General features: G+C 27.6%; 2 protein-coding genes across 3 annotated transcripts in view; one reads left to right on the top strand and one right to left on the bottom strand.

Annotated features, from left to right (window-relative positions):
- LOC145975784 (cyclic GMP-AMP phosphodiesterase SMPDL3A) overlaps window positions 1-5,676 on the bottom strand; it is a 62,016-nt gene extending 56,340 nt beyond the window's left edge. Inside the window, exon 1 of the mRNA XM_083106486.1 lies at window positions 5,512-5,676. Within this exon, the coding sequence (XP_082962612.1) occupies window positions 5,512-5,579 (68 nt within the window). The 5' untranslated portion in view covers window positions 5,580-5,676. The remainder of the gene's footprint in view (window positions 1-5,511) is intronic.
- Window positions 654-15,525, top strand: LOC145975786 (glutathione S-transferase 1-1-like). 2 transcript variants are annotated; one of them, XM_083106491.1, is made up of 10 exons: window positions 654-775; window positions 1,772-2,004; window positions 2,157-2,215; window positions 2,280-2,421; window positions 2,662-2,833; window positions 12,896-13,044; window positions 13,366-13,424; window positions 13,591-13,732; window positions 13,837-14,001; window positions 14,388-15,525. In XM_083106491.1, the coding sequence occupies exons 2-10, from the start codon at window positions 1,864-1,866 to the stop codon at window positions 14,532-14,534; spliced, it is 1,176 nt and encodes a 391-aa protein (XP_082962617.1). In that variant the 5' UTR covers window positions 654-775; window positions 1,772-1,863; the 3' UTR covers window positions 14,535-15,525. The 2 variants fall into 2 exon arrangements, with proteins under 2 accessions (XP_082962617.1, XP_082962616.1); XM_083106490.1 differs by lacking the exons at window positions 654-775; window positions 1,772-2,004; window positions 2,157-2,215; window positions 2,280-2,421; window positions 2,662-2,833 and adding an exon at window positions 12,268-12,424.
- Window positions 15,526-17,418: the final 1,893 nt, after the last annotated feature.

The following is a 17,418-nucleotide window of genomic DNA, read 5'->3' as shown; positions in this document are numbered from 1 at the left end:
ATTATTATAATAATTATCATAATTATAATACAACAAAATATTAAAATAACTTTTTTTATAATTTCGTAAATTCCTCAAAATTATGACGTGATTTAGAAATCGGAATCGTATATATTCAGCATCAAAAAACCTCACAAAGTAATTCATTAATCTTGTGTTTCAAAAAAGTTGTTTTTCTTGAATTATATTACATCTTTTGTTCTCCAAATTAGAATGAACGATGAAATCTTCTGTTTTAATTTGAAAAAATTATACGTAAAATGAATAAAAAATATATTAGACGCATAATGCTTAAAAATTTTTGATATCTTCTAAAACAATTGCCGATTACTCTATTCGAATGCAGAGAAAATGCACATCTATCTATTTTTTGCTTCTTTATTTGTAACTGTTATGTCGGTATATAGCAAGTTACATTCACTGGGCGTTCTTCCTGTTTTTATTAAGCGATCGATCGACCTTACCGGGAACTTTCGATCGTAACGGATAATGTCAACGTTGAAGTTTTGCGGTTTTGTTTGGCAGTATGCTATCGCTATGGCAACTTTACAAATCGTTTATGCGCGCGCGCATTTTCTTTTCTTTTTACACACCCTGCCATCTTCCAAGTCTAATAAAAAAAGCTCTATTCGCTGTTAAAAGAAGCGGTGTGTAATACATTTCTATAACGATAGTTTGCTTCAAGCAAACGGTAAGCCAATTAATTAGCCTGATACGTAACAGTTGCAAGTATCATCGATTTGTATCAATCAATCGAGTTTGTCAAGGGTTACAGGTAAGGGTCACATCTGAAAGCCATTTAACGATGCACTAATTAACGGAATTACTACATCAACCATAATTAGAACGACGTGATCATCTGTGCACTCATGAAATATGGTTATTCATATTATTCACGCATTACAAATAAAATCTTTGCTCTCCATTAGTGTTTAATTTAATATCTTAATTTAATAAAGAACGTAGATATGACAAACTTGCTCTCATCTGATAGAAAGATGCTATTCAATATAGTTTGCTTAAACGATATCATATTTTATATATTCAGTTTTATATATTCAGCGTTATTTTAATAGTTTATTAATCTGACTAGCTCTCTCTCTCTCTCTCTCTCTCTCTCTCTCTCTCTCTCTCTCTCTTTCTCTTTCTATTCTTCTTTCGATACCAATCATAGACTTATTTTCTTCTTGTTTATGATACTATTTTTCTTTGCAAAATTGTATTTATTGAGGGTCATTATAGAGATTGGATCAATAATAGATTCTAGACTTACCCAAGTCTGCGAGAAAAACAATCTCCTATAAATATAAATTGTGAATTTATATTTATTGAAGATTGTTGTTCTCGCAGACATAAATAGGTCTAAAATCTATTATTAATCCTAATCAATCTCTAATGATGCTCAATAAATATAATTTTGCAAAGAAAAATAGTATCATAAGCAAGGAGAAAATAAGTCTATAATTGATATCGAGAAAAGAACAGCAAAAGAAAAAGAGAGAGAGAAAGAGAACGAAAACAAGATTAATAATAAAATGTTAAAATGTTAAAATGATAAGATTTTGAGTATATAAAATAATGTTGTTTTATAAAATTATTTCCTTACATATTTTTACTGCTTTTACATATTTAAAGTTTTGTCAATCTTTATCGCTACTTATATGAGTTTCAATAATTTTTATTTAGAATTTAGATTGTAAATTATATTAATTTAAATTCAAAAGTTTATCGTTAGTTAGAGAATTGTAATATAAAAATTTCATTTATATAGTAACGATAAAACGAACGAAGCGAAGGTAAAGCGCGCGAAAAATCAGAAGAGGAATAACAAAAACTGATAGTGAGAAACAAGAAAGCGACGAGATGCCGATTGATTGTTATTACTTGCCACCAAGTCCACCCTGTCGTACCGTTATGCTACTCGCAAAGGCTTTGGGCATCCATTTTAACATTAAAATCATAAATGTCTCGAACGGAGAGCAAATGAATCCGGAATTTTTACAGGTTCTTTAGTTGTATTGCTCTTGTCCTCGCGTGTAAATTTATTAATTATTATTATAAAATAAATAAGATTTAAATCTCACGCATAATCGATAATTTGTAAATAGATATTTACAACAAAGTTATAAAGCTTCTAAAACATAATTTTATTTTAGATAAATCCGCAGCATGTGATACCAACCATCGACGACAACGGCTTTATTTTGTGGGAAAGGTATGTAAAATTCACGTTTTTCTTTCTTATGATTAAGCATTATTTAACAGATATATTGTTACAGTCGTCCTATTATGGCATATTTGGTTAACAAATATGCGAAAAATGATTCTCTCTATCCGAAAGATCCAAAACAAAAGGCATTAATAGATCAGATGATGTACTTTGACGCTGGTAGTCTCTATTTTAATCTTATCAAATGTTACGTATGTATTCATCTATCGATTGCGATTTTTTTTCTAATTAATATTATAAATTTTGAAGCAAATTTTTTCCTGTCTCTGTTAATTTACACCTACTGCATTAATCTAATTTTCCTTAATTGAAGAAACATTCTATTTCTGGAATACTCTTTTATATCGTTATGTATTGAAATAATTATTCTTCTTAATATTGTAATATTTCTGTCGACGTTTGATTCAATAAACGAAATTATTATTATTAAGCTGCCAGTGGTGCGAGGTCTTTCTTCTTTCGTTAACGAAGCAAATCTAGAAAAAGTGAAGAAATCATTCGAGGTGCTCAATTCTTTTCTCGAGGGTAAAGAATTTGCGGCCGGCGATAACTTGACTATCGCCGATTTCACTATCAGTACAACAATATGTACGATATTGGTGAGTCCCTTTGCGAAAAATGACTTTTTATCGAATTCGTATGTAGATTGAATGCTGTGATGTATTTTTTCGATTGCAGTGTTTCGACTTCGACATTAGCCCTTATGATAACGTCGTCGCGTATTATGATCGTTGCAAGGAAAGCTTGGAGAAATTCGGATTCGAGGAGGTGCACGCCATGGGTGTTAAAATGTTTACCGAGATCTATCACGCGAATTTGCAAGAATCTAGTTAACGTGGATATGGCCATGGTATTTTTGCGCGCTTAAAGTAGAGGATCGATAATACTTCGTTTACCTGAGATCGAGATTAGACATGAAATCCCATTGTTACCCTTATAGAATTTAAATTCACTTTTTACCTCCGCTGTTTCTAGCATTACAACTTTTTAAATCAAATAATGCGAGTATTTTGAAAGGATTGTTCTTGCTACGCGTACATATGTATAGCTTAGATTTTTTTGGTATATATATATAAGACGATTTGTTATATTTTTTAAATGTTTATGTTTTATTTCTCTGTACACGCGGCACAATAAAAGGTATAAACTACAATAAAAACTAAGCTTAATAAATACAAATTTTTGTGGAATCGTATAAGTTAATTTTTCATAAATTTCACGTATATGCATATATATTAATCCCTTATTTACAATTTGGATCGTTAACGATTAGGACACAAAAATTCAGTTTCAAATTATTCCGACATGAAGAGAGATTTATTATTTATTATTTATTAAATTTATTATTTATTATTAAATTATGTATACATTCTTATATATATAAAATTGCTCCACTTTCAAGTCTCAAAATAATTACTTGTTAAAGCTACCACAAATAAGTTTGTATTCTTTTGAAAGGTCAAAGTATAAAATCAATCCAAAATATAAGACCCTGTAAGAACTTTTCTTAATATTTATTTATTGCAAAATTATGAATTTTTTAAGAAATTTCTATTTTTGACTGATTCTTGTTTAATCTTTGATTTTTATAAAAAAAGATCTTAATATTTGATTTTAACAATAATTGAATAATGTTACAGAGACTTCAAAGAGTAATCACAATTTTTTTAGATTTTTTTAAAACTTAGAATAATAAAAAATCTTGGGAAAGACTTAAACAACCCAGCCTGCGCCAGTAAAAGTAACTTTGCAGACGGAGGGTAAATTAAATAATGCTCTTGTATTTATTTTTTCAAAGATATTTTTTTTGAAAATTTATCTTTCCCAGCACTTCAAACATTAGCTTCATAATTATTTCTGTGACGCGTTTACGGTGAAATTTATAAAGCTAACAAGACTCAATATTCATGTAACAAACTTTGAAGGAATATAAGATTAGCAATAACGTCAGTGAAGAATTGCATAAAATTCTAATGTACCGCGCCTTGTCATCATTATACTTCATTTTCTTAATTATAACGTAACATCTAACCACTGAATAAATACTGAAGCTGTACGAAATTATTCTTTCCTTACAAATATTATCAAATAAAAATTATTGAAATAAAACAAATACTTAACATGGCAAGTACATTATTTTCAAGAAAAATCTGATATTATTGATTATTTTAATTTTATATCATATCTAGCATTTGTACACACATTGATTTGTCAAATCGGCCATTTTGTCCAACAATAATATAATTGCAAGATAACACGGCAATAAAAAACGCTTGTATGAATGCGTCTTGTTTCTGAGCAAATATTTGTCGTGCGCTATTCGATAGGCATTTACTTATCTCCATCCTCGCATTGCCTTGTACTCTTATTGCTCTACACGATACGTATATGTATCGACCGTTCACTACTACACTATTGCACGCATTATGCAACAACCGACACATTCGGATCAACATGTTCCATAATGACGAGGCGTTTTTATAGCCGCAGAATCTAGCCTGTCCGAAGGTAGTAAGAAATTCCTTTATTGGCTACTGGATATGTTAAACCGGTTTTATTTTTCTTTACTATTGCCTGTTTCTACCAACGTCGTTTAACTTTAATCTTAGCTTAACTCATTCTTTGTCTCTTTCTAAAAGAACAGTTAGAAGGAGACAAAGAGTGAGTTAAGCTAAGATTAAAGTTAAACGACGTTGGTAGAAACAGGCATATGTGAGAATTTTAAATACATATATTTATATTTGAATGAGATTTATATCTCATCAAAGATTTTTATAGATTTAATTTGTTGATACATTATTATATTAATATTATATTTTTTAACATAATTATTACTTGTGAAAAATAGCGTTCTAAATATATATGTACAATCAAGGACAAGCGAATCAATAAGAGTTGAACTATAGATAACGATGTGCGATTCGCATGTGAATCATTTCATCCTTGTTTACATTCAGCAACCAACAAGAATGAAGTGATACACTGTGTCCTCTGTGTCGCTTGCTGAAAAACAATATCATCACATATATATCACATAATATATATAATTATATATAAATCTTTTATTAAATATATATATTAAATATATGTTAAATATATATTATATATATTATATTAAATATATATTATGTAAAATTAATCAGCATCCTCCGCTACAACATATGTAAAGGTAAGATCATCGGCGAGGTGTCCGTTAATGTAAATAATTACCCAAATAAATTACTATTGTGAAGAAATAAACGAGTAATTACTTTTAAAAATAAATTAAATAAATTACTTACCACATGGTTGCTCCGCCATGGCCCCCATGTCTTTTTCTCCTCTTCCTCCTTTTTTGTTGCTCCTTCATAGCACTCACACTCACTCGCAAAAATATGATTAATATTATCCCGTATGCATTAATCGATAGAATATGATAATCGCGCGATACTTTACACGGCACTTCCGTTAATTGCACGCGACACACTTTATTATATTTTCGGAATAACAATTCGAAAATTATTAATTTGCTCAACATTAATAATTAATAATTAATATTTAATAATTAAACACAATATACAAATGTAAAATGATATCAGCGATTTTATTCTAATATTATATGATACATAAACATGTGACTTAATTAATTACTAAATCAAGATGCGTTAGATTATTCGAAAATATACAATCGAAACTCGATACAGATGATATATTTCGTATAAATAAATCGCGTAAAATGAAAAGATATTATTATATAAATATTATATAAATAATACATCAACACACGACTTTCCATTACTTGAATTATTTAAGGCATTATTTCTCTCTCTCTCTCTCTCTCATGCTCCCGATTTGAGATGAATGTAAGCAAATTATATTTAAATTGAAAAGTCTTTATATAATTACATATTTTTTAAGTGAAAAGTTTTTAAGTAGGAATGCCAGGTGTCCAATCCAAAGATTAAATAAATATTTATCACTAAATTCGGAATAAAATGATTTGACAATAATTTGTGACCGTAATTTTCTATATCAGATATTAGTATATAGTATTTACAAATAGGAATTAACAAGTCACGTGAATTGATAATCTCTAATCATACAAATTTTAAGAACCGATCGCACTTGGCATCTCTTATAATATAATAGTACTTTTCGTATTTAGAGAAACATTATAACGATATACGTAGCGAGATTATTACCTTTCTGCTCGAGAATCACCGCGCGAATTACAAGGCCACGATTAAGTCTCGCACAAATGTAAAATATAAACAATAGCGCAAAATGCCAAAGATATACAATTTCTATTATATGTTTCTAAGTGTTATTGGTATGCTTGCTGTGGAATGTGTCTATTGTTTACATACGCGTACGAAACTCACGGTAATCGTAACCTTGCCATTCGCTCGATGAGTCTCGAGCAGGAAGGAAGCTATATATGTATGTCGCAGTTTAATCTAAATACGATTGCGCGATAAGTACTAGAAGAATGCAAAGCGCGATAGTTTTTTAAAATTAATTAATTATGATTATAATATTAATGTTATAAATAGCGTATTATAATATTAATGTTATAAATAGCGTGATTATCAACTCGCGTAATTTATAAATTTTGTAAATGTGTAGCGATAGAAGATTTAATTCGTTGTCACTACGAAATATTTGCCGCAAAATAATAGAAAATATTCTATTCTATTAAATTAATTAGCAATTAATATGATTGGATGTATTTACGATTTTTCGTTATTTGATTTATGTGATAGGCAAATAACGATTTAAATCGATAAACATAAAATTAATAATAGCGATCACTATGATTTTCATAATAATTTTTCATTATGAGAATTAATCAATCATATGATTTGATATTTATAATTGTTAATTATATAATAAAATAATCGTATTTCGAAGTACATATAATGCAACGAATCAAAATGATGGAGAATTATAAATTATATTATTTTTTCGGGCAATATAATTATTCCTTTAAATATGTTTGGAGAAAGAAGATTTTATATATATATTTTGTATTTTGAATTTTAAATTCTTTTCATTTAGATTTAAATTGTTAATCATATACACTTAATAATATGATTAAAAACACGTATTACATAATATACGAATCGCAATATCGAGTGATTAACATACTGAATAACCAACATTATATATATTAATACTGATACGTCAATTGTCGATTAATAATTAATATAATAATAAAAATATAATACTGAAAAACATAGAATATATTCCGTATAAGTCTATTTTGTAATGCGTCCAATATTTCGTGATTATAACGAATTAATTTCTGCAATATATATCACATAAATTCTGTCACGCAATTTTAAGCAGCCGTTCTCACGTGTTTTTCGTCATAATATAATAAAGTATGCGTTTTATAATCAGGAGTGTCGTGATACAAAATATCGCGCGAATTAACCGCTTTATTCGTAAGTGAATATTGTGTGAGAGAGTGCCACAACATAAAAGGATGAACAAGACAGAAGGGAAAGGAAAAAGTTCGAGAAAGCATCGGATACCAACAGAAAAACTGAAGGTGAGCAACTTTAATTTATTTGTTATTTGTAAAATTATAATTACTTTGCGAATGTAATTTAGAGTTTATACTCTTATAGTACATATAAAATAAGCTAGATTCTCTATCCTAGGATATTTAAGAAATTATTAAATGTAAGAGTCAGTTTATAGAATTTTTTAATATGCATACTTTTAAATACGTACTTGTATTATATACGTAATAGAAATTTTTCTCCTTTTGTAATTTTTTTTGCTGTAAATATTTTTAAACTAAATTTTATAATAGCATATTTAAAAATATATTTTACATATAATAAAGGCCTCTAAATATTAAACAACAAAAGGCTTCTACATATTAAAAATCAGTTTTAACGGTATAATATGTGAAGGAGTTTTGATGAATAAATTCGATTTAACCGCTTATGTGATAATCGAGGTTATTAACTTAACTATTTTATGTTAGTTTCATGATGAATAATTTGCTTTGTAGAAAATTTCCAAGTATAATTGTGTTAAAAGTTTAAACATTGACCTAGCTACAACTGGTTAATAACTCGATAGAGCTACTTAGTGATAATGCATCTCGCATTCTCCGAAAAAATTGCTTGACGGTCAACCGCGAGCAAAAAAGATGAAAGTCGACCATCCGGTTTTGATCAAATATATCCCTGGTACAGTATGTTAATCCGGGGAAGGAGGGGAGAGGTGAAACATATTTTATATCTCGTCGTATGCCACACATTAGTTTTTGCATATTATTAAATAAAAATAGACCATAATTTCATATCGTCTTTTTACAGCTAGCAATAGATCAGGTTGCATTTGTTTGTTACATTTATCACATTATAATTTCTTAAATCAAAATAGATGTTATTTTTTTATTTCTTAGATATCTTATGTGGAATTATATTTATGTAAAAAAGATAATATAAATATACAAAGATAATATAATAATAGCTATTATATACATTAATATTTCATTAAACAAAGTTATTGTATTAATTTCGTGTTATAATATTTTGGAAACTATTATTATTATGTTCCTGCTTTATATATAAATATGGAATTATTTTAATTAATAAATAATCTAAGTTTAAAGAAAAATGTAAAACTAAGAAAATTTAATGAAAAAGAAATTTAAACACGATAAGTTTTTAGTGTTTCAATTAAAAAAAAAGATATTAAAGATTCGAATATTCGATTTGCAGAGTTTATTAAATATGAACAAACTGTTAGTGACATGTGCAAAATTAAAATGTTGCATAACGGAAGAAGCAGAGAGCTAATGCGTTGCATATATATTCAATGATGTACAAAGTTAGGAATTATATAATGCATTAAATTGCGGATTAAATTACATGACTTTTTGAAGTCTGATTAAAATTAAATAAAGATCTGGATTTTATCATTTAACTATAATAATTAATATTATAATTTGGAAAAACCAATATTTAAAATCACCTGTATTTTAAGAATCCTTAATATTCTGATTAAAACCGGTTTTTTTCTTAATTTCATCACTAGCATTAGCTTTTGACACTAATAACAATAATTGGACAACTGCATTCATTTGCTATATCCGCTATGCGCGATACATGAAATATACATCGATGTGAGCAAGCAATCCTTACGATTCAAGGCTATGCTCAGATTCCGTGCTTTAATCGCTATCGAATAATTGTCTCTCATTGATTTTATCCTCATTGATTTTTAGAAAAGCGGGATTTCTAAAAATATCTAACTGTGCGACTTATAGAGATGAGCGAACTATTTGAATCAAAATCGAATCAAAGATGAAATAAAATATATTTAATGATAAAGTTGATAAGTAATTTTGTGAATATAATATATATATATATGCGTAAGTAATTTTTTATTTACTTAATAGTACCTAGGTAGCACACGTCCGTTTTATACGTTTCTTAAACGTATCCAATGTTTTTAAAACATTAATATAAGCATTAATATAAGCATTATAAGAAACGTTTTTAAAACGTAGTTAAAGAAACATATTTTTCACGTTTCTAGATAGACACAATAAAAACTAATTTTTAATTAATTTCAAATTAATTTCAAATTATATACTATACATATATACATACATATAAATAAATATATATATATATATATATATATATATATATATATAATTATTACGAAAACTATATTAATTTCTATTGACAAATATATGAATAAGATGACTAAGAATCACTAAGCATTAATATTTCATTGATCTCTAGTAGAAATTCTTATTTTTTGTTACTTTATCTTATATCTCACTAATTATAGTCAGTGAACATAAAATTTTACTGTAAAATCAGTAATCGCTAGTTCATTCGTTTACGCTATTTTTCTCATATACTTAAGTTTTAGTTTTATGAGAATTATATAAAGCTTGCAAAAGGTGACAGATAAAATTAAAAGTATTACTTCGATTTAATTTCTGATATAATCCCAAAGAAGAACTTCAGATATTAAATCGATTTTATAAATTGGACAAGTAAATGTCCGACCAATAAACGAAAATAATCCGTTCATTATCTATTTAAGTAAAATAAATTATCATCTACTGAAGATGCATGTTCAATATGCACGTAAATATAAATAAAATTTTTAATTTTATACGAAGTAGATAAATTATAATCTAATATTACTGATTAAAACAGTCAATATTACTAATACTTTCAATGAAATATTATTGATTTACAGTGCTATAATAACTTATAACTGCTGTATCAGTGACTCTATTTACTGTTTTGACTGATAATATACTGATTCACTTTTAGAGAATGTGTATGAATGCATTATTTTATTAATTTCACGAGAAAACAAACATTTAACGAATAAAAGAAAGAAACGCATTTTAAACGTATTTTAAACGTTTTTTAAACGTTTATTTATCAGACAAGGAATGTATTGCTTAACGTTTTCCAAGTGGACATTTTAATCAATCACAAACATTTTCAAGAGTCGGTTATGAAACGTTTCGAAGAAACATTTGTGAAATGTTTTTGAAACGAATATGTGTTACCTGAGGTAGTATACATTTCTTTCGAACTCGGAAACAATCATAACTCTTTTCAAATTTATATTTACATATTGAATGGCTGACATTAGAAAGATTATGTAGTAAATCTTTACTTTAACTTACCCACCTCTAGTGACTTTGACCTTGACCTATGTTGTCACTATGTTGCCCTGAGTGACCTCCAAAAAGTTTTAGCCGTCGGTCATTGTTTATTAAAAAGTTATAAACAAATAAAGTTTCATGAATTTCACGTAATTTTCGAACATATTACGTACTTAATAAAATATATTTATAAGAAATATACGTTTATTTAATTACTTTTTATTTTTAATAACAAATATTTAATAAATTATTTAGGCAAAATAAAAAAAAAATATCAAAACAACAGTATCTCTATCATAAGTGAAATAAGTAAGCTAAATCAGAAATATATAAACGTGTATGTGTACACATACATTTCTGATGGACCTCTCATGGGTTTGTAATTTTCTATGCTAAGCGATGTATCCATTGTATCCATATAATTCGTTAAACTTTATTTGTTTATAAGTTTTTGTATATTCGCAGACATTTTTTCATAATTTTGAGATTTTTTAAGTTATCTATGATATATTATAAACAATTAATAAACAATATATAAAAAGAATATAAATGGGGCGCGTAAACACTTGATAATATTTTTAATCAGATTATATTCGTATTTATATTTGAAATCAGAAAAAAATGATACGCTATCTATTAATTAATAAATGTTATGTCATTGAGGCAGGCGTGAAAGAGATAATCGCGTTATTTGCTTTTTCTGGATTCTTCTATCGATTTTAATCTTGCTAAGTCATTTACCGAGCAACACGGCATTGCTGATACTTTAAAGTGTCTTTCCTCACATTGTGTAAAGAGAAGCATGATCAGCAGTTTTCAAATAGTGACGAATCATGGGCGCTGAAGCTAATTAGAACCCTTGGTACAATTAGCGGATGAAAGAGTACTACTTAAAAAAACGTTAATAAATTAAAACACAATGCGTAATCAAGTTCGCTAAAACTTGTACGTGCGAGATTTATCAGAACTTGTTTTTTTTAAAGATAAGACCGATTTATCAAGAGCATATCTTTTATGTCTTAATATGCAAATAAGCGTCGAGTCACGTCGAACGGTAGGTGCTCCGTTTCGATAGCAAAATATTGAATAATGAATTTATGCAAATCTCATTCTCTCCTTTCAGTCTAGCTACGAAATTTTTCAGAATTAAAAATCATCAATATTTCGTAAACAATTGGGTAGTTGAGTAAAGTTGTCGACTCATGTAAAATATAATATTGCGGTATATTAATAATATCTTGATTACATCTACTTGTGCAATGTTATTTTTATTTTTGTAAAAGTTTCTCACTTATCGCTGTTATATAAACGGCATAATTATATCAATCGTAAAAGTCACGATAGAGAAGAAACACTCGAAGTAACGTTCGCACAACAACTGTATTAGCATCGAGAATCGGTGATGCATATAACTTATCTCTCTCTAACGTACGTAATATTGTGAGACTGTCCTCTATTTACACGGGCTTTAAATAGATGGAACAAGCAAGTTGAATAGACAGTCTGTGGTATAATCTCGCTGCCGCTCCGCCAGAGACTACAATCTCAAGGTTCAGTCTGTTGTGCCTTCTCTTTCTGTTCCTCTCTCTTTCTCTCTCTGCCTCTCTCTCTCTCTCTCTCTCTCTCTCTCTTTCTATTTCATTTCTCTTTACTTGTCACGAATAATTCGCCCCGATGTTTGTTAAAACTGATAAGATTATATTTCAACAATTGCGAATTTGTGATTCATAGTGCCCTATTTTGCAAGAAATTCAATGAATGCTCGTATCGTTTTTATAAAGGTGGAGATTTACAAAATTACTTGTCACGTACTGGGTGCATAATTGCGTAAAAAACAGTACGTTACATAGAATTCTAGAAATTTTAAATTGCACAAGTTTGCTTTTATATAAATAATCGAAGTAACACGCGTTTTGTTTGGAATCTTAAAAAGCCCATAGTTCACTGCCACAAATTATTTCATATTGTTCGAGTGTCCGATCGATCATATTTTATTAATAGTGTATCGTGCATTTTCGCAGATTTCAAAATGCCTATCGATCTTTATCAAATTGCCGGAAGTGCGCCGTGTCGTGCCGTGCGTTTGGCGGCGGCAGCCGTAGGAGTGGACTTAAACTTGAAGGACACTAATCTTCAGGCTGGAGATCACTTGAAACCCGAATTTATTAAGGTAACTTAAAATAAAACTTCTCCACACACACACACACACACACACACACACACATAGCCGAAGATTTAAAAATATAAAAAAGTACTAAAAGATTTTTAATTACAAACACAAGAAGATTAATTGTTTAAAAATTATATTTTTAATAAAAATTTACATAAGTATTAATATGATAATTAATAATGTTTAAGAATTCTTTAAGAAATAAAGCCTTGCATGTATGTGTTTCACGTTCTAATTAATTTGTTAAATGAAAAAAAAATATTTCAAAATTTGAAGATGATTTAATCATTCAAATAATAATTATTGTATGTTTGAATATAGATAAACCCACAACATACAATACCTACAATAGATGACAATGGTTTTTATTTGTGGGAAAGGTAAAGTAGAATCCTCAATGTTTTGATATTTAATAAGTGTCACGAATTTGAGATACCCTAAAAAATCTAGAGATATAATATATAATATAATATGAATTATTTATTATATTTTTAATTATAATTAATTACTTATTGTTTATTCATTAAAAGTGTAAACATATTGCAGCCGTGCGATCATGACATATCTGGTCAATAAATACGGCAAAGATGATTCTCTCTATCCAAAAGATCCAAAGAAACGAGCTGTAGTTGATCAGAGGCTATATTTCGATTTGGGAACTCTATATGCATCATTTGCCGACGCTTACGTAAGTTATTTTTAGATCGTTCAGTACTTGATAATTATGCATACGCAACGCGAAATGATTAATATAATTGACATAGTTATATGCAAGGATAACATTAATTGCAGTATCCGTGGGTCTTTACCGGTACTGCTCCGGATCAAGCAAAATATGATAAAATAAACGCGGCCTTCTCTTTCTTGGATAAATTCCTAGAAGGTGAAAACTACGCGGCAGGGAAAACTTTAACTCTCGCTGACCTTACTCTGGTTGTTACCGTTAGTAACTTTGAGGTAAGAAATTAGTTTCTCGCAAACATATCACCGATTCATTGGTAAAACAACGAATCTGCATAATAATATATTGAAAGAGAATGAAATATATTTTGTAAACTTAGATAATATAAAGGAATTTGTTCTTTCAAATGTACATATATATACTCCTATTATTTTACATTATATCAAATAAATTTTTAAATTTGCAACTTTAAATGATAACTTTGTTTAAACTTGAAATATATGTTGATTAATATATATTAATTTCATACACACACAATATTGAACTTTCATGTATAAACTACATTTGTTGAAAATATGTAATTTCAATATACGCATAATTATAAGTTTTATTATATACTATAAAACTAATAACTTAATTATCAACATTTTTTCCTTTACAGGCTGTGGATTATGATTTCAGTAAGTATACTAACGTTCAGAAGTGGTTTGCCAGGATTCAGGCTGAAGCTGTTAAATATAATGAGATTGAAGACGATGGAATAAAAGCATTTAAAGATTTCATGGATAAGTTTTTGAAGAAGAAGTGATTTTTTGACATCAGTTTGTTGCTATCTTAATACAAGCATTGTATGGTGCTTTATTATTTTTACTAATTTGTTGATTTCATCATTTTTTTACTACTTTTATTAATTTTTATGTATATTTCTCTTTCTTTCGCATATATTTTTTACTATATCAATTATATTCATATAACTTTTATTTTATGCAAATTAAAGAAACATAATTATTAATATAGATTTAAAAAAGTTAATTCAAAATATATATAGAGAGTTTTGGAGAAAAATGACAATTAAAAATTTTAATTTTAAATGAAATTAAAATATCTATTTTATTATTGAATTCTATTTTATTAATTAATCTTAGATTTTTCACATAAAATTCAAAATTATATTTAAAATTGTAGTACAACAGAAATTATAAAGGAAATATAGCAAAATGAAATGATGATCAGAAATGTGTGCACGTATATGACAAGAAATTCAAAGACATTATATACATTTAATTATAAATAAATATTATATAATTATATATGTGTAATTTTAAATGATATAAATTGTTGTAAATAATAAAATTGTATGCGCATTATAAGATTTTATAAAACTTATACCTCTCATTTATCTTTATTATATATTATCAAATTTTTTAATCTATATGTACTTTGATTTATAAAAGGATCGCATCTCTAATTTTTTAGATATTTCAAAATATAATTAAAATTTTTTCAACTAAAATAATATATTTCTTTATATACATATAAATCAGGTCTCTCCTCATCCGCCTGCATATCAAGTATAACTAAAATTACAAAAAAAATAATATATAAAATATTTTATAATTTTAATATTTTTTGTGAAAAATTATGAAATATTTTGTAAGGTATTTACTTTTACTGTGTAAAATTAAGAGAGAGGGAAAGAAGGAGGAGATTATTATAATGCGAGAGTGAAATGTAAACGAGACTTTTTCTACACAAACTTAATAATGAAAGAAAAATATATATGAAAGTTTGTTACCGTTTTCCAATATGTTTGCTTTCATGATCATGACATAGCCATCACCGATGTGAGAGTTTTTATGTAACTTGAATGAAGAAAGAAAGAAAGGAAGAAAGAAAACGCTCTGCGAATTATTTGCACGCAAACGCCCTATCGCTTCGTTCATGTCAAACTTGTAGTTGTCCAGAACCTCTTTATAAGTGGCTTAAATAAATAATCACAAGGTAATAAGTCAGAAAATGCTCTAGTATAATTCTTCTATTCTTTTAGCTCAATAGTGCACATCATCGCTGCCGAATGAGAGCGACATTATTATGTAATATAATTAATAAAAAACAATATCTAGCATATCTTGACGTTTTCGATATGCTGGTTTAATTTTATCCATAAAAGATTGCAATAATATACTACAATAATAGAGTAAAAAAATTCAAAAAGAATCATGAAATATTCAAAAATGCAAATTATGCCATTTGAAAACCAGAAATCATCAAAGTTGATTAGATACGATTTCTCTTATACGATACATTTGATGTGAAAACCATATCTAAAATTAACCTTAATGATTTCTGCTTTTCAAATGGCATAATTTGCATTTTTGAATGTTTCATGATTCTTTTTGAATTTTTGTACTCATTTCAATACTTGCGTAATAGGATAAACGTTGGTCTTAAACTGTATTCGCAATCTATATAAAATTTCGGCGCCGGATATATTTTTGTTCGCTAAAAACTTTATGATTATCTATTATGACATAGACGGATGTACTAGTTGCTCGCACATCGTGCTGTTACTGACTGGAGAGCCATATAGTTCTCCTTGTGATACGTTGTCAGAAACACTTACGTTCACTCGTTAATGCAGCCATTTTGGCCTAAGTTAATATTCCGTCGTTTTACGGAAAATCTCGTTTATATTTGAACTACGCTTATATATTACATATAATAAGAAAATATTATATATATATATATATATATATATATATATATATATATACCTATATCTTTTACAAAGGTAAAGTTATAAATTCTTACCTCTATGAGTAGGTCACTTAACAATGGGAAAACTTTTAGCATAGTTTGAGGGCTCTTCCTTTGGAGAATCTTGACCAAGCTCGCCTTTGTTATGAACAAAAAGTCTCCGCAGCAAGTGACCAAACCAAAAGCTTCCTCTCTCCTTGAAATCCTGTTAATAGGTAAATTCTACGTTATCGATCGGTGCAGAATTATGTTAAAAGTACGCGCAAAATCTCAAAAGTTGAATTAAGTATCAATTAATAATTAATGTAATTACTTCGATAAAGATTAAATTTCTTTCCACTACATAATTCACTTTATTCTGTAATTCATTTATGTATTTTATAGCGATATTTTTTATAGAAATATATATTTATGTGCAAAAATTTATTTATATGTAGAAATTGGAGATAAAAGTATTGTTTGTGCAATTTTCTCGTTAAGCATCTTGAGAAGTAAACTCAAATTTTTATTAAAATAAAGTGGAATATGTAAATTAACTTAAAAACAGAGTATAATAGTAATAATCTGTTTACGTCTTTAACGCTTAATTTTTTCTCAAAACTTGTAAAATTTGTATCTGCAATTATATACATAATTACCTTTTTTAAATAGGATTTCTAGAATTAAATATGAATATAAATATATATATCCGATGGAGTTGAGTTTTGTATAAAACTGGAAAATGAAATTTTTAAGTTGGAAGATTTTTCTGCACTGCGTCTTTTATAAGAACAATTTTCAAGTATATCTTTACATTAATGGGTCTTTCGAGAGAACTGTGAATTTATGCGCGATTTATCATTCATAATCTTATTATAGAAGACTCAATTGTCTTCAGATTTGATGTTTATATGACTTCATTCTTAAAGTAATATTTAAGTAATAATTATAATATG

This window comes from Camponotus vicinus, unplaced genomic scaffold (genome assembly GCF_025532165.1).
Source record: "Camponotus vicinus isolate PSW18456_S1 unplaced genomic scaffold, iyCamVici1.0 SCAF_8, whole genome shotgun sequence".
Taxonomy (NCBI): Eukaryota; Metazoa; Arthropoda; class Insecta; order Hymenoptera; family Formicidae; genus Camponotus; species Camponotus vicinus.
Note: the sequence above shows the minus strand (reverse complement) of the source record. Positions and strands in the feature narration are given on the sequence as shown.